Source organism: Penicillium cinerascens (assembly GCF_028974065.1).
Source record: "Penicillium cinerascens strain IBT 15544 chromosome Unknown contig_1_segment0_segment0, whole genome shotgun sequence".
Classification (NCBI taxonomy): Eukaryota; Fungi; Ascomycota; class Eurotiomycetes; order Eurotiales; family Aspergillaceae; genus Penicillium; species Penicillium cinerascens.
Window position 1 is genome coordinate 3,690,472 of NW_026695287.1, and position 27,654 is coordinate 3,718,125.

The 27,654-nt window shown below is 54.1% G+C and overlaps 10 protein-coding genes across 10 annotated transcripts; 5 read left to right on the plus strand and 5 right to left on the minus strand.

The window, feature by feature from the left end:
• Nucleotides 1–539: 539 nt before the first annotated feature.
• Nucleotides 540–2,563, plus strand: N7498_002924 (magnesium transporter CorA family protein; the record flags this gene model as incomplete). The annotated part of the gene is made up of 2 exons (XM_058449986.1): nt 540–1,930; nt 1,984–2,563. The coding sequence occupies 2 exons, from the start codon at nt 540–542 to the stop codon at nt 2,561–2,563; spliced, it is 1,971 nt and encodes a 656-aa protein (XP_058312330.1).
• Nucleotides 2,564–3,078: 515 nt separating this feature from the next.
• On the plus strand, nt 3,079–5,006 carry N7498_002925 (MID1 family protein; the record flags this gene model as incomplete). Its single annotated transcript, XM_058449987.1, has 2 exons — nt 3,079–4,282; nt 4,336–5,006. The coding sequence occupies 2 exons, from the start codon at nt 3,079–3,081 to the stop codon at nt 5,004–5,006; spliced, it is 1,875 nt and encodes a 624-aa protein (XP_058312331.1).
• Nucleotides 5,007–5,129: 123 nt separating this feature from the next.
• Nucleotides 5,130–5,729, minus strand: N7498_002926 (uncharacterized protein; the record flags this gene model as incomplete). Its single annotated transcript, XM_058449988.1, has 1 exon — nt 5,130–5,729. One exon carries the CDS (start codon nt 5,727–5,729, stop codon nt 5,130–5,132), a length of 600 nt encoding a protein of 199 aa, XP_058312332.1.
• A 531-nt stretch (nt 5,730–6,260) lies between these two features.
• N7498_002927 (zinc-dependent alcohol dehydrogenase family protein) lies at nt 6,261–7,509 on the plus strand (the record flags this gene model as incomplete). Its single annotated transcript, XM_058449989.1, has 5 exons — nt 6,261–6,467; nt 6,496–6,708; nt 6,784–6,865; nt 6,921–7,278; nt 7,332–7,509. 5 exons carry the CDS (start codon nt 6,261–6,263, stop codon nt 7,507–7,509), a joined length of 1,038 nt encoding a protein of 345 aa, XP_058312333.1.
• Nucleotides 7,510–7,692: 183 nt separating this feature from the next.
• N7498_002928 (splicing factor ESS-2 family protein) lies at nt 7,693–9,129 on the minus strand (the record flags this gene model as incomplete). Its single annotated transcript, XM_058449990.1, has 1 exon — nt 7,693–9,129. The coding sequence occupies one exon, from the start codon at nt 9,127–9,129 to the stop codon at nt 7,693–7,695; it is 1,437 nt and encodes a 478-aa protein (XP_058312334.1).
• Nucleotides 9,130–9,645: 516 nt separating this feature from the next.
• N7498_002929 (uncharacterized protein) lies at nt 9,646–12,009 on the minus strand (the record flags this gene model as incomplete). Its single annotated transcript, XM_058449991.1, has 2 exons — nt 9,646–11,459; nt 11,529–12,009. 2 exons carry the CDS (start codon nt 12,007–12,009, stop codon nt 9,646–9,648), a joined length of 2,295 nt encoding a protein of 764 aa, XP_058312335.1.
• Nucleotides 12,010–16,545: 4,536 nt separating this feature from the next.
• N7498_002930 (putative RNA polymerase II transcription elongation factor (Ctr9)) lies at nt 16,546–20,169 on the minus strand (the record flags this gene model as incomplete). The annotated part of the gene is made up of 2 exons (XM_058449992.1): nt 16,546–19,254; nt 19,315–20,169. 2 exons carry the CDS (start codon nt 20,167–20,169, stop codon nt 16,546–16,548), a joined length of 3,564 nt encoding a protein of 1,187 aa, XP_058312336.1.
• Nucleotides 20,170–20,596: 427 nt separating this feature from the next.
• On the minus strand, nt 20,597–21,895 carry N7498_002931 (lysophospholipid acyltransferase family protein; the record flags this gene model as incomplete). Its single annotated transcript, XM_058449993.1, has 2 exons — nt 20,597–20,984; nt 21,039–21,895. The coding sequence occupies 2 exons, from the start codon at nt 21,893–21,895 to the stop codon at nt 20,597–20,599; spliced, it is 1,245 nt and encodes a 414-aa protein (XP_058312337.1).
• A 435-nt stretch (nt 21,896–22,330) lies between these two features.
• On the plus strand, nt 22,331–23,736 carry N7498_002932 (NADH kinase POS5; the record flags this gene model as incomplete). The annotated part of the gene is made up of 3 exons (XM_058449994.1): nt 22,331–22,454; nt 22,507–22,618; nt 22,677–23,736. The coding sequence occupies 3 exons, from the start codon at nt 22,331–22,333 to the stop codon at nt 23,734–23,736; spliced, it is 1,296 nt and encodes a 431-aa protein (XP_058312338.1).
• Nucleotides 23,737–24,447: 711 nt separating this feature from the next.
• N7498_002933 (serine/threonine protein kinase CLA4) lies at nt 24,448–27,071 on the plus strand (the record flags this gene model as incomplete). Its single annotated transcript, XM_058449995.1, has 3 exons — nt 24,448–26,454; nt 26,510–26,609; nt 26,659–27,071. The coding sequence occupies 3 exons, from the start codon at nt 24,448–24,450 to the stop codon at nt 27,069–27,071; spliced, it is 2,520 nt and encodes an 839-aa protein (XP_058312339.1).
• Between the last annotated feature and the right edge of the window lie 583 nt (nt 27,072–27,654).

Sequence of the window (27,654 nt, forward strand, 5' to 3'; positions counted from 1 at the left end):
GTGATCTAACATCTGCTTCGGAAGCCTTCTCGCTACCTTTTTTTTTTTGTGAGAAGCAATCTTTTTTACGCCGGTCCATTGAGAACCCCGCAGTTCGACAGAGGTTGAAGAATCTGCGCAGCTTCCCAACTCGACCTCTTCCCTTCGTTCGCGACCTTCGCGTCCCAAACAGCAGCTCTGGAGCAGCCGAGCTCCCCGTCGTCTCATTTATTCAAGTTGGCGGGCCTTCGCTACACCCAGTCTTCTCTCTTCAACCCTCTTGCGGGCCCTAAGTTCCGGGTCTTCTGCGGGGGCGACACCAGACCCCCCTAACTTGTCTTACTCCCACCTCCAACTTTGGCAGCCAGACGTGTGTCGGTAAACGTCAGGCCCTCGCGAAGGGTCTGGCTCATGGATGGAGGGCCGTCACCAATAAACCGCCCTCTTACCGACTTGCGTCTGCGGTTGTCGTGCTGCCAAGTGCAACTATAAGACCAATACGAATTCCTCAAAGCAAAAATTAGCCAATCTGGCGTCATAAACAGATTTTAAGAGACAAAATGTCCGAGTCGCCGCGCTCCGAGAAGGAGCTGTGCCTGACTAGGTACAGCACACCGGTCCCTGAGTTGGATGATCACCGTCACTATATGAACATGCCCCGCATTGAGGCCCCGAAGGAGGAGCCTTTGAACCGACATGACACCGCCCCGCAGGGGTTTGGTGGAGAAATGCAGGAACGCCCTGACTTGCTCCAGGCACAGGACGCTCTCAGGGAGGCCGCTCCGGTCTTTCGAGACTTTGAACAGGCGATCATTGATGACGACGATGTGAACATGGTGGGTCGCCGCTTCTCAGTTGATCCTACCGCCAACTTCCACACCCCGCGTCGCATCAGTTGTGGCCACCAGGACCTCGCCAATGCCGACCGAGCCTCGTCCGTGTCTGCTCGCTCGTCTTCCCCGCCCAACTCCGTCGAGGCTTTCGCCGATCCGCGTCGCCGTGAGCGGGCCAATACGCTGGACAGCCATGCGCCTCCTGATTTGGAGGCCATGCTGCAGCGCACGGTCTCAGGCGGCACCCAGTGTCGACGTCCGACATTCAGCAATGCTAGCGCCATTCGCCCCCAGCTCGGTGATGCCTCTGTCATCGCGCCCGAAGACACATGCATCCACACTTACGAAGAGCCCGGTCGAATCCCCGTCATTGACTACGAGGAGCTGGAGGAATTCGTCGCTCTAAACCAGAAATTCAGGACTGCTACGGCAGGCAACCGCCGCAAGCACAGCCTGAGTTCCCAGAGCAAGAGGCCTCGGGTCTTTTATGATCTTCGACCCGGCCTGAAGGGCTCCGATGTGGACGAGTTCAAAAAGTCCGACTCGACTGATACATCTGACTCGTCCGATGTATTCGATGAAGCCGACAACGTCGGCAAGGTGATGGATGAGAAGGAGTTGGTGGAGACGCTTCAGAACACTAACGAGCCCACTCGCTTTGGATTCTTCTCTTCCGAATCTCAAACCACGGTGCACGCTTCTGACCTGGGAGATCTGGTGCTCCCGGGTGACACCTTCCGGGATCTGTTCCAGCTTGGTCCCGAGGGAGGTGTGTGGTGGCTCGATGTAGTCAACCCCACTGATGATGAGCTGGGTGCCATCTCTCGCGCCTTCAACATTCACCCTCTGACGCAGGAGGATATTCAGACCCAGGAAGCCCGCGAGAAGGTTGAATTGTTCAAGCAGTACTACTTTGTCTGTTTCCGTACCTTCTTCCAGATGGACAAGACCAGCGAGGAGTTCATGGAGCCGGTGAACTTCTACATGGTCGTCTTCCGCGACGGTGTCCTGACCTTTTCCTTCGTGGACAACCCTCATGCTTCCAATGTGCGTAAGCGTATTGGTAAGCTGCGCGACTATGTCTCTCTCAGCAGTGACTGGATCTGTTATGCTATGATGTAAGTTTCAGTTTTACTCGTCTCCCCAGCCAGTATACTAACAACCTTACCAGTGATGACATCGTCGATAGCTTCGGTCCTGTGATTCGCGATGTGGAGCTTGAGTCCGAGGCGATCGAAGACCACGTCTTTATCGCACGAGTCGATGACTTTGAGTCGTTCCTCCCTCGGATTGGTGGTCTGCGCAAGAAAGTCATGAGTTTGATGCGCCTTCTTGGCGGCAAGGCGGACGTCATTCGCGGATTTTCCAAGCGCTGCAATGAACAGTACGCGATGACTCCGCGTGGTGACATCGGTCTTTACCTGGGTGATATTCAGGATCACGTCGTGACCATGATGTCCAACCTGGCACACTTCGAGAAGATGCTGAGCCGTTCGCACACCAATTATCTAGCTCAGCTGAACGTGACCAACATTGCGTTGGGCAACCACGTCAACAAGGTGCTGAGCAAGGTCACTTTGATTGCTACGATCCTGGTTCCTATGAACTTGATCTGCGGTCTCTTCGGCATGAACGTCAATGTTCCTGGAAAAGACACCGCTGGACTTACGTGGTTCTTTGGCATCATCGGCGTGATGGGCGCTATCGTCGTTGTTAGCATGGCCCTTGCTCGCTGGCAGAAGCTGGTTTAATCCTCTCTGTCGTTCTTTGTCTTCTTCCAGTTTATTGTTTATCCGTGATCATTCTCACCAGCCATGTGTTGATATATTCATTTCGAGTTGACGGCGGCTCTGTGAGCGTTCTGCCAGTCCAAGTACAGTTATCAGGTATCTTTGGTATAGTTTAAATAGTTTTATTCTTTATTCTGAAAATACAGACGAATTCAGACCAATCTTCCGCTTTCAATGTAGCATAGGAAAGCAACTAAGAAAATACTGTGTAGAAAATCGAGACACGCGTCAAGCGGAGGAAGGCACCAAGGCAGCAACAATCGATAAGGATGATTTCCGCGATAGCACCGCCTCTTCTCCCAAACAACTCGTCGGCCCGACTACATGCCGCTGAAGGTATTACGCCCTTTAGGAAAAGGTCTCCAGCTGGTGTGTGATTCCGCCGCTTGTCCTTCATCCTGACTTTTCGTCGGTTGCGCGCCTCCCGAAACTTCCCTCCATGCGCAGTTCCACAATTCGGCTCCAATCGACTTTCCATGCGATTACTCTCCACAACTCTGCAGTGCTACCTGACTGCAACAGTCATTACCGCCTTCCCCCTCATCCTCGCTAGTATACCCACTGCCCATGCGGAGGGCGTCTTGCCCCATGGCCTCGGAGCCGAGAACGTAAACGTCGGCGGGCCGGTCGTTAGCGACGGAGCGGGGCTGCCGTTTGCGCTGGACTCGTTCAATGGGCTCGAGCTCCGGGATAGCCTAGATGAGAATGGGGAGTCCAACGGGCTGGACTTGGTGCGACGATACCCCAAGATGGGCACGTCTTTGGCCAACAATAACTTCCAGGAGAAGACCATTGAGGCCGGGGACACGCAGTGGTGGTATATCACCTCGGAGGTGGTGAATGGCCAAAAGGCCGCTGCGGGCAAGGGACTTCCTGCATTTTTGAATTCGCGGGGTCTGGACGATTCGAAGGAGATCGAGCACGAGCTGCGGAGACGAGATTCGGGGAATCGCTCGACCACAGTTTATCTGTCGTTGACGACGTGCAGTAAACCCATCTCGAACAATACTGCTGATGCAGGCTCGTTCCCTCAGTTGGAGGTTTATGTCTCGACGTCAGAGAAGCTGCAGGAGCCTGGGCCGGGGAAAGATGACACTTTACAGACCATGATCACCGCAGCAGGGGGCTATGCTAGTGTTGAATTCGGTGCAGTTGGCGATGTCTTCATTGGGGTGTCGGCGCCAAACTCAACGGCCTACTCGGGTTCCTACAAATACCAAATCGCAGCCTCCATTGACGCTTTCTTCCATGAAGTTGACTACGATGAACCCTTCCTCTACTTTGTCGACGCTGACAACTCTGCTGCGCTTTTGGTGACGAACAACCTGACGCTTTCAGATCCCAACTCGACCAACTATCAGCAGTGGATGAATATTACGCCCCCATACACCATGTTCGCGCACAACATCAACGGCACGGCGCTTGCCGGTCTGGAGCAGTCATTCTGTGCATTGGACGAGCTGTCGCAGGTGGGACGAATTAGCAACTCGGTGGAGGTGGGTATGACCAGCCGAGGACTTGGAAACAAGCCCAAGGAGCAGTTCTACATCACCGGCCTCAACCAGAGTTCCACGTACGACGGGATCCTCGCGATGGTGGGCAACTCGACACTATCCGGGAACGGCGTCGTTGGCGGCGGAGGAAAAGTGTGGCAGCCGATGAATTTCACCACCAAAGCCGGTTTGTACATCCCCGGTGCGATCACATACATCAACTAACCATCAACCACCCAGACGACAACTGCGCCGTACTATTCAACCTCAGCTTCTGCTCAGAAGTAGCCTACGCAGTCCCTTCGAATCCAAAAATCAGCATCCCCGAACTTCGCGACATCTACGACAACAACGCTCGATCCTACTATACAAACTTCAGCTACTCCCTTCAACAAATCCAATGCAACGCCAGCCAAGAATCCATGTTCTCGCTCACAGTCGGCTGCTCCGACTGCGCAAACGCTTACAAGCAATGGCTCTGCAGCGTCAGCATCCCCCGCTGCGCAGACTTCAGCAGCAACGCGACCTACCTAATGGTGCGTAACGCCGGACAAGACTTTATCAACGGGTCTTCCCTTCCAGAAGATAGCCCATACCGACAATCCGTGATCACGAACGTTTCACGGAACGCCCTCATCGACACAAAAATCCAACCTGGCCCGTACAAGGAGATTCTTCCGTGTCTGGATGTCTGTCACAGCCTCGTTCAGAATTGTCCGACGTCGCTTGGTTTCGGTTGTCCGAGGGGACAGTGGCTGAATGCATCTTATGGATATCGGGATCCGGATGGAGATATTACGTGTAGCTATCTCGGGGCTGCTTATTACTTGAATATCGGTGCTCGGATGGGCGTCTGGGGGAGTGTTTACATGTTGTTTGGGATGTGGGGAGTTTGGTGGGCATTGTGGTAGACTTTGATAGACTGTGTATACTGTACATGTTCATAGCAATGATCTTTTATGTTCTCGTCCGTTCATCGTAGGAGTAGACACTCCAAATACCCAGGTTCCAGACACTGGATAAGGTATAATAAATCACCACTCCAACTCCGAATCCTTCTTATCCTCAACGGCATGATCCCCCCATCTCTCCCTCCAAGTATCCCTCTCCTGTCTCCAGAGTTCATTCACGCAGGGATCACACGAGCTACCACAGCATACGCCCAGACCCGGTGGAGGCGGGGGATCGTTATGGGCACGGGCAGCTGCGCGAATGAGTTGTTTCTCTCTCGTTCCGCTCAGACGGAGTTTTGCAAGGCGCTTGAAGGTTGGTGTTGTTTTCGGAGTATAATACGGTTCTGGAGTTGACTCCGGTTCTGGATCCTTTGGGGTGTCGGATGGATTTGTTTGTGGGATTGATGAATCTTGACTTTGAGCTGCATCTTTCTTTTCGGATGTTGATACCTCCCCGGGTTTATTCTCCGGTAAAATATGCAATATCGAGCTGAAGGGCGACAACAACGATGTAAGGAGAGATCCAGAACCTGATTGAGTCTGTTGGGCCCGGTCCGCAGATTCTGATGCATTCGAAGCAGCGGAATCCGGGTCTGGGGTAGCAGTGCTCGTGCAAGGAGCATTGCAAGATGCAGCCGTTGAATCTGAGCCTTGCGGGCCGGCGTCTGAGTCAATGCTCATGTTGCAGATTGCAGATGTTGGTCCACTTGATTATGCATGAGACACGATCTGATACCAGAGCCAGGCAAGGTGCTATACCTGTATTACTAGATGAGCGATACGTTTGAAATCTGTTTGGTATGTACTTACCTGCTGTGTATATTTCACGGTTGAGTAATTCGAGTATAGAATGGAAATGTCGAGGAGTGAACCGTTGAAGGTGGCCCGAGTTCGGGCCGGTTAGGATCTCGGGTGCCGTTCCTGTTCGTCCCGAGGGCAACCCCGGACTCATACTTGGGAAACCTTACTCTGACAGCGCATGGGTTGAGAATTAGATGGCGCTATATTGATTTGAATATAAGTTAAATGTCCTGGGAGGTGCCCATTTGGATATATTGTGGGATACCGGCGCATCGTTCAAGTGGGGAACCAGATCTGTAATCTACGCGATCATGATTGAGCATCTTATCCCACCGTAAATTTATCAGCCATACAGCCTCATTAATAATGTAGATTCATCCAACAGGCTATAAAAATACCAAGGACATCTCCATGGAATCATTCATCCACCATTGGATCTTGATCACCAAAATTCCAACCTACAAATCATTCCGACGCAGCACCGGCACCCCCAAAACCCTCGAACAAACAACAGAACAAACCCCGCCCCTAAAGCCGACGGAAGTCTTAATCCGCATCCATGCCGTCTCCCTCAACTACAGAGACGTCGCAATGATGGACGGCAAGTACCCGATGGAGGTAATCGAGCGTGGGATCCCGGCATCAGACTGCGCCGCCTGAGGTAGTTGAGATCGACAGCGAAGTGCACGATTTCAAGATCGGGGATCACGTTGTGCCTATTTTCGATCTGGACAACATGAACGGCACGGAAGACACCAAGCGAATGCTGGGCGGTGATGTTGACGGGGTGCTGAGAGAGTATGCGGTTTTTGAGCAGGATGCCTTGCTGCAACTGCCGAAACATCCGTCCTGGGAAGAGGTGTGATTCACGTTCCCGGCGTTATCTTTATATCAGACTCGGTCAGATTGCTGATATGGGATACTCGATATCCAGGCGGCGTGTATAACATGTGCCGGAACAACCGCATGGACAGCGCTAGATATGCCCCGATCCAAAGGCACAGCCCTACTTCAAGGTAACTTACACGCTTTCCCTCACCAATCTTTTTAACCCAAAGCTGACGACACCAGGAACCGGCGGCGTAAGCATGTTCGGACTCCTCATCTGCCTGGCAGCCGACATCCGCCCCATCATCACATCCTCCTCGGACCAGAAACTAGACCTTGCGTTGTCTGCGGGCAAACCTGGATCCATCGATACAATCAACTACCGAACCCATCCGCAGTGGGAGGAAGAGGTCCACCGCCTCACGAATGGCCGGGGGGTCGATGTCGTGGTCGAGAGTGTAGGTGTTACCACTATGGCTCGGAGTCTGGCTTCGCTGGCTCGGCGAGGAACCGTTTCTGTGGTTGGGTTTTTGGGTGGGTTTGATGTTGATCGGTATCCGGATACGATTTTGCCGGTTTTGATCAAGAGTGCTACGATCAGGTATGTCCATTATCTCTTTCTTGGGGTAGGTATTAACGTAGATGACTGTGTAGGGGTATTGCTGTTGGATCAAAGGTGGATCAGCAGAACCTGTGTGACTTTTTGACGGAAAAGAAGGTTGGATTGAAGCCTCTTTTGGATGAGACGGTTTTCTCTTTCGAGGACTCGCAGGCTGCTTTTGATGATCTTTATGCTGCTAAGCATACGGGCAGGGTGGTCATTAGAATGTGAGGACGTTTACTCTTAGCTAGGCACAGGCTTGGGCTATGAAAATGAAGAAAGTCTCGGAATGCTATATTACGGACTGCAATGACAGCCATTGCACCGTTAATTGATATCTATACATCTACCCGTCATATAAAAGTAACAAAAAAAAACACCTCCCATGGTATCGTAGTCATAATGCATGAAAAATCACTTCCGTCGCGGTGTGGGAGTCCACATATTCCCTAATCCCGACTTCGACTTTGACCCTGAAGCCCTTGGCGTACTCCCAACCTGACTCAACAGTTTCTGCGCAGCAGGAGTCAGCATTTTCGAGCCAGAACCCGAGCCCGGGGCAGTCGGAGTGGAACGCAGGCCGAAGTCGATGCGCGGACTACTGGCGAAGCGCGGAGTCGAGATGGGTGTTTTGGTAGTGCGGGCGGCCTTTTCAGCGCGTTTATTCCGCGCGACACGATCGACCATGCGATGGTGTAGTGCTTCACGTTTGCGGGTTTCGCCAATTTGGAAGGGATTTGGGGTGGAATCGCTGGATCCGAGGAGGCGCCAGTCGGCTTCGAGAGAATCTGAGGATACAGGTTCGGGTTCGGGTTCGTCTTCGTCGACAAACGCGTAGCCATTTACGCGGGGTGTTTCGCCGCCTGGTACTGCGGATGCCGCCTCGGATTCGCTGAGCCGTGGACGGCCGGCGATTGCGTCCTGGATTGCCGAGAGAGACGGTGATTGTGGGACGCTCTTTGTTGCGTCGGCGGCGGCTGCGGCATCGACGTCTAGGAGCCGTGTGTTCTGGTACAATGTCCGCTTTGGACCTGCGCGAGAGGATGCCTCTGCCTTTTGGTGGAGCGTTTCATGCTCATCCTCGACCGAGGACGGGAGAAACATGAGTGTGTTGTCCGGGCGAAAGTTCCAGCTATCCGGCCTGGCAGGTCGTGCATTAAGGTCTGTCTTGATCACTGGCGCCGAGTCGTCTTTTTTGATCAGGGCAGTCTCCGGGTTGCCACCCTGAGCAGTTATACGCTTTATTTCACGCTGGTGATGGGCGATTTGCCGCGCAGAGGGGACCTTATTCTGATTCCAGAGCCAAGCGTACTTCTCTCTCTTCTTCGCATTCTGCTTATCCAGAACCTTGTTAAAGGACTCGTTATCCTCACTGGTGTACTTCGCCTGAAAGGCAAGCAAGCCCATATTCGAGACATCAGGAATCTCCTGATCCTTTCTTTCAGTGGCAGTTGAAGCAACCGACATAGGCGTGTCCCCTCCCCAGCCACGGGGAGTCTCATCTGCTAGACCGGGCAAATGCTGCGGCGTGCCAGTGACAGACCCAGAATCTGTCTTTCGGCGCGCATTCGAGCCAGGCGTCGGGGTGCGCATGACGCTGGCCAGCCTCTTCTTGGAGCTTGTAATCCATTCTTTATCCTTCGATTCCAGGGCATCGAGGTACTCCTGCTTGGCCTGGGTCTCTAGAAGGCCCGGGAAGAAGTCGCGGGCGATGATGTGGGAGAGGGCGGAGGTGTAGACGTCTTCGTCGAGGACGGTGGCAGGCCGCTTGATTCTTTTTGGAGCGGGAGGAGGAAGCATGAGCCCACCCTCCGATCGCTTGGCTAGCGCTTGGGACGGAGGGGACGCCATGGTTGCTCGAAGGTTGCGAAGTAAGAGATTCGGTGGGTTGAAGGTGACAGCTGAGATAAGATAGCGACTTAGCGGTCAGATGACCGGCCAACAATGCACTCCACCTCGCTCAATCGGTTTTATATACTGTACCCAAACAAAGTACGATACCAGATCTCTACACTACTAATGCTCAGGGGTCTTGACTTATCGCTCAGTCAGATTCAATACCACGGTATCCACCAATGGTGTCTATGGTCACAAAAAGAAACAGCTAGCGAATGTCCCAATCCATCCCTTCCAAACCCTCTTTTCCAAGTGCTTTTGTCCCATGGCCCTCCAGACACCAAACCAGAAACATCGCTGAGAAATGCATCGAGATGAGACGATGGAAACGTATAACAAACATATAACAAGGCTGAACAGATATAGGAAACAGGTCGTGGACTCGTGTGATGTCTCTATCCGGGAGGAGCGAGAGAAACAGCAGAGATATGCAAACAGGTTTTTTGCTCCCGAATAGAGCAGAAAGGAGGCTCAATGAGCGGTGGGGAACAGAGAGTAGGAAGACTTTCGGGTCTTGATACGGTTCGGGTTCTTGAGGGGAACCGCGGGGAGGACTTGGTCGACCTTGACGGTGTGGACATCCACGTCGGAGATGAATTTGGCGCGGTCATGGGCCAGAGAAGTGGGGAGAGTGAGGTCCGAGGCGGAGATGTTGGCATTGCTACCCGCCTGAAGTAGCAGATGCGTCTCCAGACTCTTGGTTTGGCGGTGGTGATGAGAAGAAGGGGGGCGGCTGAGAGTCTCGCCGGCAGTCAGCCTATCGGTGGGCATCAGCTCACGGCTGCTTGACAGGCTATGGATAAGCTCCGGTACACTGGTAGTAGATACGGAGGAGCGGTGCTTGCGGACGATGGAAGCTGCACGGGAGAGCATTAAGCTCTCTTGGGAGTTGCACTTGCTGATGGGCGAGAAGCTGCTCCGCGGAGAGACAGGGTTGTTCTCCGAGGCAATCATGCCCTGGTGAAAAGGAAAGTGCCGATCTGATTCCGCATCAGTTGTCAAGTAGTCCTCGTACAGCGTTTCCTGGTTAATCTGCTTGGACAGGACGGACGGCAGGATCGAGGAACTGACGGGTTGGAAGTAGTCGCCTGCGCGTCCGGTCATGAAATCCCGCTCGTATTCCGTGGTTGACGGGGTGACAGCCGAGCGCAAGGCTGCTGAACGTGCCGGGCTGCGGTCCAGATCCGGCGTGGGAAGCGTGGAGGTGCTCAGGGGACTCGGCTGCAGATGGCGAGCTTTGGGAGCTCCGAGCCCGGAGGGCTCATCACTACAGGCCACTCCGATCTGAGGTTGCTGTGCCTCCTCCAGAGAGGTGCGCGACCAGTCAAAGTTGGAGGTGGATTCGGCTGCATGCTCGTAGCAGTAGTCGATATCCGCGTCCCACGAACCGTATAGTTCATCCTCATACGAAGGTTGGTGGACGGCCGACATGCCCGGTGGAGTGATGGTGTCATGGGCATTAGGGGATGAATTGGGAAGGTTTTGAGGAAGAGTCGGCGAGCCTAGAGCCTCGGAGAACTTTCTCGACAGCTCCTCGGCCACGAAGATCGACAGCGGTACCTTGGGAGCCACACTGCACGAGCGAGGTTCAACCATACCAGGACTCACCTGGGAGGTGGATCGGGAATGGGCACAGCCAATGCTTGCATCCGGGCTGTTTTCCCAGAGCCGCGTAGCTTCTTCCTCTTCTGGCACGTCTTCCAGATCATAGTGGCTGCTCACGGAATATGTACGCGTATATGTATCATTCGGCTCTGGGCTGAATCGAAGCTGCGTGGAGGGAGCCGATTCAATGAACTCCGGGTACGTCTGAGGTGACGAAAGGCCCAAAATCTCATCAATTGCACGGGGCGCAGGTTCATCCGTTTCAGATTCACTCTCCGGGACGCTTGGAGGCGGAGGCGTGGTAGGACATGATCGAGGATATCTCGAAACCGGCCGAGAGAAGTTTTCGAAAGTGCGAGAATCTCTTCGAACGTGACCCGACGGACTGGTCGAACCCAACGCTGATGGCGAACGCGGCGGACTCTGAGGAGCAGGCTCATCAACGGTCGTGGCCGTGCCATACGTGGCCAAATCTTCAGCGGAGAAATTGCGGAAGTGGATGTCGTCGGCCCGAATGCCCTTGAGGGCCGCCTCGGGCCGTTGAGACGCCCGAATGACGGAGAATTCGGTGACGAGATCGTTCTCACGGGTCCGGTCCAGGTATTGGAATTGGGAAGGGCTGGTATGGGTAAGATGGTGAAAGTCGAAGGGATCGGAGATGAGGCTCTTCAGGCGTTCATCTGCATATGATGAGTCAATTCAACTCCCGAACTCAATTGGGGAAGGTATATCAATTGCCAACGACTTACGGGTGTCAATGCGCCGGGCACGACGGCCGAACATGTCGGGTTTATCCATTCGAGGTTGCTGCTGAGCCTCGCGATCCATTTCGTCTTCCTCGTCCAGCGTGGCGACGATGTTGACCTTGCTGCCCTGACGGCGAAGGATCCGGCTTCCACGAGCGAGAAATGAACGTGAACGATCCTTCTCCGGGCGCATGCCCAGAGCGGAAGTGGTCCGCTCGTCCTGAGACGGGACGGAGCTATCAACGGAGGTCATGGAGGAGCCTGGTGAACGGCGGGACGAGGTGGAGGTCGTCGTGTTACTGCGAGTGCGGCCGCTAAATACGGACATCCGCTTGGGGCTATCGGTATGAGCGGTTGACCGCGAGCGAATATGAGACATATGCTCTGGAGGATCATTCGAGGAACGGGTGGACGGCGGGTCGCTGTGCCCGTCCTCCTCCCACTGACCCGTCATGCGAGGCGAGAAAGTTGACTGGGTATACATGATAAAGGACAACCCCCAATTTATGTGCGAAGATGGAGCCCCGACAGCGCCTGTTTCATGATAGGACGGTGAGCATAAACCGTGGCGACGGTTAGAGAAGTCCCAGACCAGACAATGGGGGAGCAAGCGACCTATAACTAAAACGAGCGGTACGATACCAGACGCGATACGCGGGTGGAGCCGAGTTCAGGGGTGCCGCACGATGATGATGGTTCGAGGGGCCCCGGCCGTTGCACGAAGACGCACGCTGCCGCGAGGTGCCACTGGCAATTCGCCTTTTCCCCGTCATCTGTCAACCAAGCTTATTTATTTGACAGCCCGTAGTCTTATCTAGATCTCATTCCAGCTCTTATATCAAGATAGCGTAAGCTACATGTCCCTAAGTGCCCGGCCAGGTACCACGACCAGGCCCATCCCGTGCCCCATCCCGTGCCTTGGTACACTGTACTCGGTACAGTTCCAAAGATACGGAACGAAGCCAATTCCCAGCACGAGGCTAGGGCGATGCACCCTGCACCAGGGGTTTTGCCTTCTGAACGTGTTTGAGCGTGGGGTTCCGCTTAACCCGGTTCAGTAAGTATCGGCGTGCAATACCGCCGCAGTACCTCGTCTTTACAGTTTAACGCTACGTTTCCACAGATCCATGGAAACCGAGGTCGGGGTATAGGAATGTGAAATATGCACAGATCCAACACCACTATACTATGCCCTCGACCATTCGTCTGGCCCATGTTCCCCGGCGCCACTAGCGCAGGCTCCGCCGCCAACGGTTTCTGACGTGAAATCTATGAAACGAACGCGCCCCGTACTGGTAGGACTAAACTTAGAGAACGGTAGGAAGTGTGAGAGAGTAGGGCTTCGATCGCATGTTCCCGGTGGGGGGGAGGATCTGTGTTCCATCTCCTAATCTGGCCACGGCAGTTCAAGCGAACGCGATCCAAGCTCTTATCTGGAGATCGGAGGCTGCCGTGCGGCCTGCTCTCCCGTTCCTTGCGTGAACTTTCCACCGTGAACTGTCCCCCTGCTCTTGCAGGTTCGATTCCCCCGGAACTCACCGAACGGGGAGAACAATTGCGAGGTGCATGTCTCAGACCGAATTGGAAGATTTCGATGCTTGCCGGGAGAGAGACGGGGCAGGGGCTTACTAAGAACACACTCGAAACCACCCAAATGTATCACCGTAAGATAGACATCCCCACTTCGGAGTTCTAGGGCGTGCCCAAACCCAAGACTGCCCAAGCCCTATGGATACCTGCCGAACATCGCCATATTCAGCCGTCCCTCGTGTGCGCGAGGGGGGACTAAGTGGGACCAACGGTTGATCCGTTGAAACAAGGGAGACCCGAAAGACGAGCGTCTCGGTGTCAAGCGTAAAACGTGTTGACTCTTGACGCGCATCAAGTACAGTAAGTACCCTCCGTACACTGTACGTTTGGAAACGGAGTGTAAGAACTCCGTACGGAGCACCGAGTTCACAGAGTAAACTCCTGACGATCCCCCTCGTCTAGAACACTCGGTAACGTCCCAGCAATTGGGCTCCACTGTTCGACACCCAGTGAAGAGGCTCCCTCGAACGACGATCGGGTTCTGGACCTAACCTTTTGAGAAGGTCCGTAAATGTCCTTCTCCTCCACCCCCGTCGTCATGGGCGAACGCGGGTGGGAACAACGCTCCTACCACCAATTGCCCCGAAATAGTATTGATTGGGTCTTGGTATGCTCGGAGAACCTCGCACGGGGCAATGATTGGGCTGTTCGGCTCCTGGATCTGACTCGTTCAGCCACCGGGTCTGGGTTCAACATCCTGGACACTGTATACCCGAGCCAGTGAGGCTAGACGCAAATATCACATGGGCCGCGACTCCTGCGCTTCATGCAGGTACCGGGATTATTGTCTCCCCGAGGCGAAGCAGATGCAACTGTACGGAGTACCTGCAAATGCATGCGCGCAGGGCCCCTCGGATCCCGAGGCAGACGCGTTGTGGCCCCCAGCACGGATTCACCGGGGCTCGGAAATTGTAAACGTAAACAGAGCGACTGGGTTCGCGCGGCTGGTGGTAATCCAACAATTCCAACATCGGCAAGGAGTTTCCATTTCTAGCACGGATCTGGATTTTACCATATCTCTAGCAATTTCTCTTCCTTTAGTTACAGTTTTAGCCTAAGCGTAGATGGTTAGTTTCATGTAGCCCGGCCACATGGTCGGTGGGACGTAACGGTCGCCTAAACCACACAGAGATGGCTCGGTTTTTGAGTCGTGGGGCAGAGGCAGCAATTTATTAAATTGCCTCGTGATTGTGTGGTCAATTGACGTGCAAGCGAGGTCGAATCCTTCCTGATCCATTGCGAATGGCCTGCCTGTATGAACCTTGTGCCAATAATTACATAGATACAGTACACTCAGGTATCGTGCTATACTGCTATACCTGATAGGCGTGGGCCTCTTTTGTCAATCATGGCCGACTATTGACGGACTAGTCTAAGACACACGCTATCGATTGATTTCCATCGATCCCGCCCCCGTAGTCTCAATCTAACGGCGGATCTACGCTATAGCTCATGGTCCAAATCCTGAAAATTATAGTTCGAACGGTTTAATTTAAAAGACCATCAATCATCCCACTTTAATCTCCTGGATGCCAGTCCTTTTATTAGATAAAAAGTGGGTCAACATCCAGGAGTTATCCTTTTAGTCGTTGTTAGTTTTGCTGAATTTCAAGGACGGGGAGTCAGAACGTACCCATCTTTATTTACTCTATGCCACCGCCGACATAGCAGTTGCCGCCGTAGCCGCAGTCGTTGCCAGGAGATTCACGTCGATCAGGTCCTCGGTGCTCTCAGCCTCGAGCGCCTGGTGCGGAGGAGCTTGCCGTCACTGAGGACCTTCGGAGAAGGTCGATGTCGTCGAGGAAAGACTTCTTGTCGCTACCTTTGGCATTCTCTACACCGGAAAGGTTGGCTTTTTCAGCACCTCCATGGTAATACCAATGTCGACGACATAGCGAGCTTTGCAGGAACGAGAGCTATAGATAGCCCAATAAGGGTAAATATTCGAGAGTCGAGACAGTCTCTGGAGCTCGGAGCTCGTGTGAGGAGTTCCCATGGCCCGTTCCCGGTACCAATGGGGCGTGTGTGCGCTTACAGCGAGTAGTCAGATGTTGAGAGGAGACAGGACAGTAGGAAGATAAGACAGTGGGTAAAACTCGGAAGATTTGTTGACGCAGACAGATCCGAGGCATACATATGGAGCAGAACCGCAATGGATGCTTTCGAGCTTGATTTCATCATTTTAACCTTGCATCTAGTAGCACTGAATAAGATCAAAATCAGAATACACCTAATTCGTATATCTGCACGACTCCTAAAAGGACTACGTTGTCGAAGTAAAGAGCCCCTGGCATTCATAGAAGTCTTCCAAATGTCGCCGAACGCCAACAAGCCTGACGCCAAGCTTCGCTGTCAACCTTAGAGAATAAAGTTCCATCATCCACCAATTCTCGACCACAACCCGATGGAACACTACGATCCTGCGATATTTTTCTTCCGTTACACCACTGCCCAGGGAAGATTATCTCGCACCCCGAGTGCCGGGCTGATCGGGTCGGAATAGGGTGCTTTTTAGGAAGTATCGGGCCCTGAAGAGTAGGTCTCGTTCCGTGATGAACTCGAAAGTTTAAAGATTTCCATGAGTTGCAGTGCTTTTGGAAGCATCTTAAAAATTGGCTATTGCGTGCGTGGATGGTTGTTGTTTGGGTCTGTCGATGTGCTGCTTTCCACATTGACTACTGATAGATCGTCCTGGCAAGTAAGTGATGATCTTATTTCAATTGCCTTTGAGGATACATTAGGGCCGTCCCTAGCGGCCGTGGTCTGTTACTTGAGATAGAGGCGAATCTACAGTGTGCTGCGGTTGACTCAACTCGAGGGCGAGGCTACTCTCAACTGTATCGTGTTGTGTATACGTGAGAACCACTTATCCAACGATAGAGGTAGTCCTCCAGCAGGGTATATCTTCAAAATGCCATAGAAAAAAACTTACAACCCCTTAATTTAAAAGACCTTAAATCTAGCCCGACATCAATGCACGATTGCGGAACTAGGTGTTGCTTACTCCATGCTGCAGCGCTGATCCACGACTAAGCTCGGAGCGTATCTTGTATGCGAAACACCCGAGATGCAGTGCCGGAAATTACTTGCTAGATTGAACTCAAGAGGATCAGCACGGGCTAGAAGCTACCCGATTGGGGGCTGGTATGTTGTGAATGTATGCGGTGTACGGAGTAGGGATTGGGGGCTGAATCGTGAGACATGATACGCCTTGCCTTGCATCTCGTTACCGACCTTGGAAGGTAGAGATACTGTCTTGCAAATACCCGAAGTTACGTACTTTTTCTTGTGGAGTCTAAATATCCAATTCAAACTGTAGGCTAATTACACAAGGGTGAAGAAGTCTCGCAAACTGTTCATTGCAAAGTACCTTTGCCTTTTCCAGACGCCAGAAAATAATAAATTTGAAAATAGGAAAGTAATGTGGCAATCACTCCTGCATCTCCGTGTCTTCTCCCTTTTCATCGCCGAAGAGGTCCTCGTCATCCTCTCCAGCCTTCGGCGCTTCTTCCTCGTCCTCGTCGTCGTCATCCGCGATGCGGCGGGAAGCCTTCTCGCGTCGACGGGGAGCAGCTTCTTCCTGAATCGACTCGTCATCGCCGAATAGATCTTCCTTGTCTTCACCGGGAGTCGGGGCATCTTCTTCCTCGTCGGAGGAATCCACCACCCGTTCACTGCTCTTGAATTTGTTAGACGAGGCCTTGGCTGTGATGGTCTTGCCGCCGGACCGGCGCTCGAGACGACGGCGCTTCTTGGGTGCAGTCTCGGTGTCGCTTTCAGGCTCGGAGCTGCGCTCGAGCTGGTCGCCCTCGTCATCTGCAGCGATGAAGTCGTCGCCGCCCTTCTTCTTGCGCTTGGAGGGCTGCTTCTTCTTGGTGCGCTTGACCTTGTCCCCCTGAGAATCGTCCGTCAAGTCGGCCTCTTCACGGGCGCGCTCAGCTTCGGCGCGCTGCGCCGCAATGCGCTGAGTCTCCTCGAGCATTTGATGGCGCTCCTCGGCGATACGCTTCTTGCGCTCGAGTTCAGCCTCCTGCGCCTTGCGGAGCTCCTCCTCGCGCTTCCTCATTGCAGCCTCGCGGGCCTCACGAGCCTGTTGCAGCTTGGCAGCGTTCTTCTCCTCGTACTCCTTTTGGCTTTGCATAGCTCGGTCCAACTGCTTGCTGATTGTGCGACCCATGTTGGCACGTTGTTCCAGAGCCTGGCTGGGGTAAGGCGGGTTCTTCTCCTTGGAGATACGCTCAAAGGTATCAATGGCTTCCTTGAGTCCCTCGGCGGCCTCCTCCACATCCTGCAGAGTCTTTTGCGTGGGCTGCAGACTGTATGCTAAGGAGGCGATTTGGTTCTGCACAAAGGCCACATTGAATTGCAGGTGGAGCTGGTCCGGGGAGACCTCACGTGCGCGCTGTGCGTAATCCAGTGCGGTCTTCATCGCAATCAAGTTCATCTCCTGCTTGCCCTTCAGCCACCACACGCGGCCGAGACAGGCCAGGATTTGCACGTCACGCGAGCGGTCCTTGGCCAGGGCAGCCTCGTAGTGCTCGATCGACCGAGAGAACTGTCGAAGCTCGGCGTAGACATGTCCCAGATTAAGGTAGACGCTGGCATCCTTGAGCGTGTCGCGGATCTTGGAGAAGACTTGAACAGCGGAGCTGTGGTCTTTCTTGTCGTCAACAAGAGCGATAGCGATACCTTGCGCGGCATAGGCGTTCTTGGGATCCAACTGCAGGGCCTTGTCGAAGAACTCAACGGCACGTCGGTAAGTAGTGCGGCGTTTGTCCTTCTCCTGATCTGTATCACGGCGCATGTCACGAGCTGCGAGAAGATGCACGTTGCCCATTCCTGTCAAGGCGTACCGATCATGCTTGTCATGGTACTGCAGAGTATGTTTGAAGTGGCGCTGCTCGGGGTCTTCCGCAAGGTTGACCACACGCTTCTTGGACTTGCTGAGATACCAGCCGAAAAGTGCCCGGACTTCCAAGTTCGAGGAGTCCACTTCGTAAAGCTTGCCCATTTTCTTCGGGCCCTCGTCCGTGGGACTTTGGCGCAGGGCAATATAGGTCAACCGTGCATTGGCTTCGGTGTAGTCGCTGTGGCGTTCCAAAAGTCCCTCGTAGACCTTCTTAGCCTCGTCCCACATGTCCGCTGCTTCATAAGTGCGCCCCAAGTTGTAGCTGATGGTAGTGACAAGGGCGTCGTTGTCAGTGCCATCCTCTCTCTCTTGGGACTGGACGCAGGCATTCAGCGCAGACTGGAACATGCCACGAGCAGAGGCAATCTTCTCGTTCTGGTAGAGGAAGCAGCCCATGTTGTTGAGGAGTTGCGGCGGGAGGCTCTCGCGGAGTACAGCCTTCATGTCATCCTCGTTCGCAATATCGTCCGGACGCGCGCTCTCGGGGATACCAGCAATTTGGAGCTCTTCCAGCTGGGTCAGGCACTGCATGCTCTTATCCGGGGCACTGCTTTCGTAGAGACGAGAAAGATACACCAGAACAGACTCGTCTGGTGTCAGTTTCTGCTTCTCGTCCTTCCACATCGAACGAACAGACTCCAAAAGGCCGATTGCGCGCTTCACCTCGGTCGACTTGTCTTCCTTGCTGCCAGACCTCTGGAAAGCAAAGATCTCCTCCGCATACAGCGCTGCCAACAGAATCATGGCTTCTGGGTTCTTGGACTGCTGTACAATCTTCTCCAAGCGGAACTTGGCGCCGTCAAAGTCCTTGTTCGTCACCTGCATCTGGACAGCACCGAATTTGGCGGGCAGGTAGCCCTTGTCACCACCACCACGGGCTTGGTCGGAGCGGCTATAGAATTCTGTCGCCTTTGCGGCGTCGCCTTCATAGTGAGCCTTGCGGCCAAGTAGATACCAGCCGTCACTGGCAATGGGCATGACATCTGTATGTTCGATAGCCTTGCGAGCAAGAGTCTCAACGGTCGGGTATTGCTTGCGCAGGAGGAAGTAGCTGGCAAATAAGGCGCAGGTCATAGGGTATTCTTTGTCCAGCTTGAACGCCTTCTGTGTATACTGGGTCATGGCCACCTTGTACAGGGAGCCGAACATGGGATCGGCGGTGGGTCGACGGGAGCTGTCGTATAGGTAGTACACGGCGAGGAGGATGTTGGCGACCTTGGACTCGGGGTTCTGTGTGTAACTTTGGTTAGTGACATAAAAACAAAAAAAGAAAGCAGAGTAGAAACATACAAGGGCGAGTGATCGTTCCCACGCCGCCTTGGCTTGGTCCTTGAAGCCCAGCTGCCACAAGCAGCAGCCAAGACCAATTCGAGGATCGGGGTCTGTGAGGTGAGGCACTTTCATGAGGACCTTCTGGTAGCCATCAAGAGCCTCTGCATATCTTCCCAGCATGTAGTGTGCACGAGCGCGGCCCAGAATAGCCATGATGTTGCGGCCACCAAATGCCTTGGAAGATTCATCGAAACACTTCAATGCCTGCCGCAGCGCCTCCGCTCTCTCCGAAGTATCGACAGCGCCTGGGCGAGCAGCACGAGGCGGATATAAAGACGCACGAAGGAGGCATAGGACACCACGCGCTAGGAACAAAGGCGGGTATGCCGGGTTTAGACGCGAGGCCTCATTCAAGGTCGAAGTTGCGAGTTGCAGGTAGTGGTCCTTGGTCTTGGCCTCAGAGTAAAGTTCACCTTCAGGCGCGACTCGAGGAGCCTGGCGACTCTTCAGCATCAGCAGCCAGCAAACCCAGCCCAGAAGTCCAAGTTTCTCTTTGGTGGCGCCATGGGCCACGGAGGCCAAGCCCTTGTTCAGGATGTCGATGGCATGGTCGATCTGCTTTCGCTTGGCGTAGGCCAGGGCGATGATAACCCAGAAGTTTTTAGCAGCTCTCTCATTCTCTAACAGTGTGCAAAGCTCAGTCGGGTCTTCGGGAAGGTCGAGGAGGCTGACTTCGACCTCGCTATCGAAGCTGGAGGCGGGAATGTCGATGGCGTCAGGGATATCGGAGAATCGCAGAGAGGCCATTGAGCTTGTTGGAGGCAGTGCATCTCCATTCAAGCCATTGGCGTGGCCATTTTCGAGGGGCGCCATGATTGCGACTTGCGCCGGGGGTGAGGGAGGGTAGAGTGTCACCGGGGTGCGACTGGATAAAAGGATCGTGACGGGCTCTCAACTCATGATCAAGCGAGGCCCAGCAATTTTATTGGAGTAGATAAGCCTTGCACCGATAGCCGAGGCTGGAAAACCCTTGTGTCGCACCGTAGACGCGCAAGTGGCTCGGAGGTGTCGCAGGTCGCGGCATTTGGTCAGTTGAGAATTGGTGAACGGGAGTGGCTGGAGTACACCGCCACAGGTGCGCCACACCCAGTATAGACAACGCGACCTCTTACCCTTTGAACCCCAACACACTTCACTCATGACAAATATTTTATTTGTAAGAATAGGAAATGCTTCTAAGTATCGTCGTCTTCTCATGATGCCTTCGCAAAAATCCAAAATCATTCATGACTCATCCCATTTAGCCAAACCAGCTGCCAATGAACCGACACAGGAACCCGAGTCCCGCCAGCACCATGAAGATCTTGCCCAGCTCGGCCCAGTGGTGCAATCGAACATTAGACTCAATATAGCCAGCTGAGATGGCGATCTTCTGCTCTTCGGTAGCCTTCTTGGCTTCGATGGATCCAGCCAGCTCGGAAGGGAATCTACCGGTTTCGAAATACTGGTCCATGAGCTGGTCCTTCTCAACCCATCGAGCAAGTAGCCAGGCCTCGAATTCCTTCTGGTCATCGAGAGGAATTTCAGAGACAGCGAAACGTCTCCAGTGCATGTTGACCGAGGTCGGAGGGCGTCCCTGTCCATAGGTTGAGCGCAGAGTGAAGTATTTGTCGGGATAGCTTCCCTTTCTATAGAAGCTGTCAATGGCAGGTCAAATGTGGCGAGATCGGAGTCAAACTTACGGCGGGCCCTCATAGGCAATAGTAGAATCGTAAACGTAGTCCAGTGTTCCGCGCAATTGCTGTAAACAGAAGAATAGCCCGGTCGACCGTGGAAGAATCATGTGCTTGAGAGAGGCAAGGTTCTGCTTTGCTCCATACGCATCGCTCCGCGTCTTCGTATTGATGGAAAGATTAGTACCCTCCGGGAAGATCATCAGCCACATAGGATCGTATTGTGGGTTGCCGGAATGCGATCCGCTGTGCCGGGTCTTGAGCTTCTCCAGGCGGTACTGAAGCCGAGGCTTATCAGATTGCCATTTCCGGGCCATGAAGATAAAGCCGTAGAACATCATGCCCTGACCCATGATGGGGATATACTTGAGCGACTCCTTCAAAATAATGTAAACGCGGCCGTGCATCACATTGGTATATGCGAACCACCAGAGATAAATCCAGTCGGTGTAGACCTGGTGGTTTGCGATCATGACCAGGCGTTCCGGGAAGCTGGCCTGCAGCATACCATCTTCCGTTAGATGGAGCTGTCCTCGTACGCTCTCATCACCACTAACTCGAAAGAGTGTTGGGGCACCCCATTCCGTGAGAGCTGTAATCATCAATCCGAAACACTGTTTCGTGTAGGCCATGTAGGAGTAGAAGTAGTCTTTGTTGATCAGGTAAAGCGGGGAGCCGACCAGTTGAGTCACAAAAACGACGATGCAGCATCCGTTAAACCACGCAGCCAGCAGTAGCGATCGAAGTACCTGCATGGTAATGCCATATTTGAGGCGGGGCTCGGTGGAGGGTTTACTCGAGTGCTTCTGAAGCTCGCTAGCGGTGACAGCCAAAGGCTTGCGCGGGCGAACCTCGCCTGAATCCATGGCGGTATGCTTCGCTCTCAGAAGGACGGTATCCTGACCGAGCTAGATTGGGGACCAGCACGCACTGGGGAGCAGGAAGAGCCCACCAGAGTCACCGAAGAATCGGGAGGCGGCGGATGCGGGATCGAACAGTGCAGCCTCGGTTGCAGCCTTGTGCCGCAACGGAGCTGGTCTTGGGGAGTTTGTTGTAGGGAAAGAATGGAAATGGAGAGATAAAAACGTATGAGGGACAAAGCAGAAAAGAACGACCGGACAGTCAAGCACAAAGAACGAGTCTCGTGGACACATCCAAACCTAATAACGTCAGAGCTCTCGAGGCGGTGGGGCTGCAATCGGCGGAGTTCGTGACACTCTCCGAAGCTCCAACCTCCTTCCAGTGCCAAATGAGCGCCAAACTCGACAACACATGACCGAGGTCATCCCGGCCTTACAACCATGCAGTGCGCTTTTTGTTGCAGATTCCCCGGCCGGTTACTGCGCTGCTTCTCTTCGTCTGCGCCGCGTCACGAGATCCGCGATGTCGCTGGGCTGGCCCAGCGGCTGATTCCCAAATACCAAGGTGCGGCGCTTGCGCATGAGGGCTGATTCGGAGGCTTACTTTGCTGCTATAGAAACCCAGGGCGAATTGTTATCTTTACGATGGCCAGCGCCGCCTCGCAACGTCCTGTTGGTGCGCAAGGACTGCGCCCCGGCAGTGACTGACTCGCTCGTTGAATTCGCAAAGTACGTTGGTATCTACACCGGAAAGCCGGTCTATGGCTGACACGTTCTGTGACTTAAGTCATATTACCTCTACATATCCCTCTGTTGCCGTCGTCCTCGAATCCAAAACCGCCGCCGAGGTCCATTCGTCTCTTTCGTTCCCTGTATATACTGCATCCTTGGAGGACAAGCCCACGGCATTTCACGACAAGGTAGACCTCACCGTGACGTTAGGTGGAGATGGCACGATTCTACACGCGAGTTCGCTATTTGCGACATGCTCTAATGTACCCCCGGTACTGTCTTTCAGCATGGGTACCCTGGGCTTCCTGAGCGAGTGGAAGTTCTCCGAGTTTAAACGGGCGTTTAGAGAAGTCTACATGTCCGGGGCCGGAGCTGGAGATCGCACTTCGCTGTTGGAAACAAAGACTGCAGCGGACAAGCAGGACGCGCAGGATGCGCAGGACACACAACTAGGGCCGACTGGCTGGTCCTCTGTCCGGGGCAAGTCCATGGGCTCAACTCGGGGAGCTCCCATTTTGATGCGCAACCGACTCAAGGTCGGACTATTTACCGGGGACGGCCATGAGTCTACTCCGATCCGGGGCAAAACCGACCAGGGCCAGGGGGTGTACGTCATGAACGAATTGCTCATCCACCGTGGTAAAGAACCACATCTGGCGGTCGTGGATATCTGGGTGGGAGGCCGATTCCTGACCGAGGCCGTGGTGGACGGGATTATTATCTCCACTCCCACGGGAAGTACGGCGTACAGCCTGAGCAGTGGCGGCAGCATCGTGCACCCCTTGGTACCGTCTATCCTGTTGACTCCCATCTGTGCGCGAAGTCTCAGTTTCAGGCCCTTAGTTTTACCCTCCAGCACACCCATCACACTCCGGCTGAGCGAGAAGAATCGTGGACGAGAACTGGAAGTCAGTCTAGACGGTGTCAACCTAGGCCAAGGGATGGCAGTCGGTATGGAGGTCCGAGTGTGGAATGAGGAGATGAGGCATGGCCGGAATGAATGGCAGGGCGGCGTGCCCAGCGTCATGCGGAGAAGCAGTGGCGAAGAAGCGCACGAAGGATGGGTGGGCGGCCTCAATGGGCTCCTCAAGTTCAATCATCCGTTTGGAGAGTGAGACTATGACATTTTATAATACCCATCAATTCCACGATACTACAGTATTCCCCGACTCTACTCTATTTAGTCACGTTTATCCACCGCGCGGGTCTTCCAGAACGGACCGTGGATCTCGACTCCGCGTTTTGCATCGTGATTGGCAGAAGCGTGTTTTCTGTAGATTGATCCATGTCGAGCCTTGAGACTAGTCTTGGCCCCCCAGTGCCTATGTACCTTTGATCGTAGGTTACCTTTAGTGGTGATAGTCCTTAGTCCCCTGAGATCGTCTGCCGCCCGAATGTTACCCCCCTCCTCTTTATCTTCCTTTCATCCCCCACCATCCCCAATTTTTTGGCCTTCAACTTTCGCGCTTTGCTTTCCGGTTGTTCGAGCCAATCCTCGCAGTGCGAGGTCCGCTCACTTATTTCCCTCGTAAGTGACCTTCTGCCTCGATCCCTTTCTCCACCTCACCGCCCCTGGGACACCACTCACTGCACGTCCCCCCCTGGGATCGTCTTTGGCGCTCCCCTGAACGTGAGAGCTGACCCTTTTTTTTCTCCCCGTCCTCAGAGCCGTTAGCTTCGAGGGGCCTCAGGAGGTCTCGGCGCGCGCGCGCTTCTTTCTCCACCTCTTGAACTCCCTAGCAAGTTGTCCACGTACGGAAAGTGAGTCGGTCTTTGACACGGTGAAGATCACCCCCAGACCACATCCACTGACCCTCCGCAGCACCATGTACACGCCGGATCAGTTCATGAATCCGGGGCCGGCTCCCCGCCCCCCGACTGATCGGCCTCAGTTGACCATTCCAACCAACAACAATCCCAACGTGGCGACCTCGTTCAGCCAGATGTCTCTGCAATCGCCCAGTACTCCCGGCCCCGTTCCCGGTGGCAATCTCTCGCTTTTTCCCAACACCAGCTCGCCATCGCTTGCCCGGAGCCCGACCGGTGGACAGGGCAGCATGGGGATCGTCAAAGAAGGACCGGTGCGCTGCAAGGAAGACAAGTTTTTGGCAACCTGGGGCCAGCGGTACCTGATTCTGCGTGATTACAAAATCGAGTTTCTGAAGAGTGAGACCGGCAAGAGCGTTCTCTCCTTCCCGCTGTCGGCTGTTACCAATGTGTCTCGCTCGGAGGATACCAAGATGGCCTTTGAGATCGTGCGCCTGGCCAATCCCAAGGATGCGGGCTCCAAGGCCGCCATGATCTCTCGCGATGTGGCGACCAAGTCGATTACTTGTGAGGTGAGAACCGATGACGAGATTTACGACTGGATCGACAAGATTTATGAACGCTGCCCGGGCATGGGCGGTGTCAGTAACCCGACGAACTTCAGCCATCGAGTTCACGTTGGCTTTGACCCCCAGACCGGCGCTTTCGTGGGCTTGCCCCCAGAGTGGGAGAAGCTTTTGACCGCCTCGGCTATCACCAAGGAAGATTACAAGAAGAACCCCCAGGCTGTGATTGAGGTCTTGGAGTTTTACTCCGATATCAAGATGCGCGAGCAGAATCCTCAGTACTACGCCGGCATGGGCGGCGCAGCTAATGGCCAAGCCAAGCCGCTCGGCAGCAACACCATGGGCAGCTCCATTGCTCCCCCACGCCCTCCCCCGCCAGGGCCGACACAGCGTCTGGATAGTGCAGACGGTCCTACGCGTTCTGCCAACTCATCTCCCGGCCAGTCAAGCAATGACCCGGGAGCTGCGGACAAGATGCGACAATTGGAGGAGATGAAGCGAATGGCAGAGCAGGAACGTCGCCGCGTGGAGGAAGAGCGCCGCAGGGATGACGAAGCATACAATGCGTCCTTGCCCAAGACGCGCCAACCGCTAGCCAAGCAAGAGATTGGTGGCTACGGTGGCTCGGATTCCTCGACTACCCGCTACCAGCCAAGTCGCCCTGCACCGCAAGCCCCTGGATCTGCGGCTCGTAGCCAGGGCCAAGACCCTCGCCAATTGACTGCGCAACGTGCGGCTCCGGCTCCCCCATCCTCGCAAAGTCCCTATGGACAAAGTCCGTCCCGAGCACCCGGTTCTCAGAACCAGAGTCAGGGTTTCCCCAGCCCTGGTTATCCTCCGAACGATCCTCGGGCTCAGGCCTCCCGCCAACCAACCAACGGATCCAAGGGCCAGCAGGCTCAAGGGCCTCCTCCGACCCGGTTGCCCGCACCTGTCCAGGCTGTGAAGCCCCTGAACATCGCCAACAAGCAGAATGCAAGCAAGCAAGGTGTTTCTGATAGTGTTCGTCAGGCCGAAGCCGCCCTGACCAAGAAGCCCGAGCCGCGCCAGAAGGAGGTGCGCATGTCTGCCATGACCGAAAACGAAGTGATGGACCGGTTGCGATCAGTAGTGTCCAAGGACAACCCAAATGAGTCCTACAGCAAGCAACGCAAGATCGGCCAGGGTGCCTCTGGCTCTGTGTACGTGGCACGCGTCAAGGAGCAGGCAACATCGGCTGTGGCCCGCGAGCTTTACCGTCAGTATGGACCCCGCTGCCAGGTGGCTATCAAGCAGATGGACCTGCGCAGCCAGCCCCGCAAGGAGTTGATTGTCAATGAAATTATTGTAATGAAGGACAGCCAACACGCCAACATTGTCAACTTCCTCGATTCATTCTTGCAGGAGTCCAGCAATGAGCTCTGGGTAGTGATGGAGTTCATGGAGGGCGGTGCCTTGACAGATGTCATTGATAACAACCAGGTGATTCAAGAGAACCAGATTGCCACGATTTGCTCCGAGGTTTGTTACTTTTTGCCCCCATTCTTATCGTACCTACTGACCACTGTGTCTATAGACTTGCAAGGGGCTAGCCCACCTGCACAGCCAGAACATCATCCACCGTGATATCAAGAGTGACAACGTGCTGCTCGACCGTGTCGGCCACGTCAAAATCAGTAAGTCAGATCCAGCCACTACAAATGACAATTTACTGACCCCTTCTAGCTGATTTCGGATTTTGTGCCAAGCTTACCGAGTCCAAGAACAAGCGTGCTACCATGGTCGGCACTCCGTACTGGATGGCACCCGAGGTTGTCAAGCAGAAAGAGTACGGCCCCAAGGTCGACTGCTGGTCACTGGGTATCATGGCTATCGAGATGATCGAGTCCGAGCCGCCGTACCTGAACGAAGAGCCCTTGAAGGCGTTGTACCTCATCGCGACAAACGGAACCCCACGCCTGAAGAAGCCCGAGAAGCTGAGCAAGGAGCTCAAGGCTTTCCTGAGCGTGTGTCTCTGCGTGGACGTTCGCAGCCGTGCCACAGCCGACGAGCTCCTCGCCCACGAATTCCTCCAGATGGGTTGCAGCCTCGCCAGCCTGGCCGAACTGCTACGATGGAAGAAGGCCAATGGCCAGTAATTCCATGGCATTCTCCAACATCGCATAATCTCCCTACAAATTGGGAACTTGAGAAACTTTGCGCGCACATATGGGTACCGATTTACGCGCCTCCGGATAGACAGTGCCCGTCTTTTTTCAATTATTCTTAACGAACCTGCATGGGCCCTCCCCTGAACACGTTGTTTCCTGCTGCTTTTACACATACAGAACCTTGGCGTGGGCTAATTCGGCGTTTTTCTTTGCTTCTGCTCTTTCGCGTCCATGATAATCCCCTGCCTTGCACAAAAGATACATCCCTACACCATCACCTTGACCTTATCCGATCCCCATGACGTGACGATCCGACTGCGTTTTGCCTATGTCGGCACTAAAAGCAAAGTTAGCTGAATCAAGGCTCCTTTTTTGAATTAATTTGATATAGCAATGTGATGGCTGTGGCTTGATCGTGAACAGTAGAGGTTTCAGGATCTTCCTGGGAACTCCTCGCGTCTTTTAAACCCACCAGCATATGTAGCAGTACATATCGGTCCAAGCACCGTCTTCTTAAGTTTTACAATGGTCTATAAATGCCCTAGCGCAGCAGGCTGACAACCTGGATGTA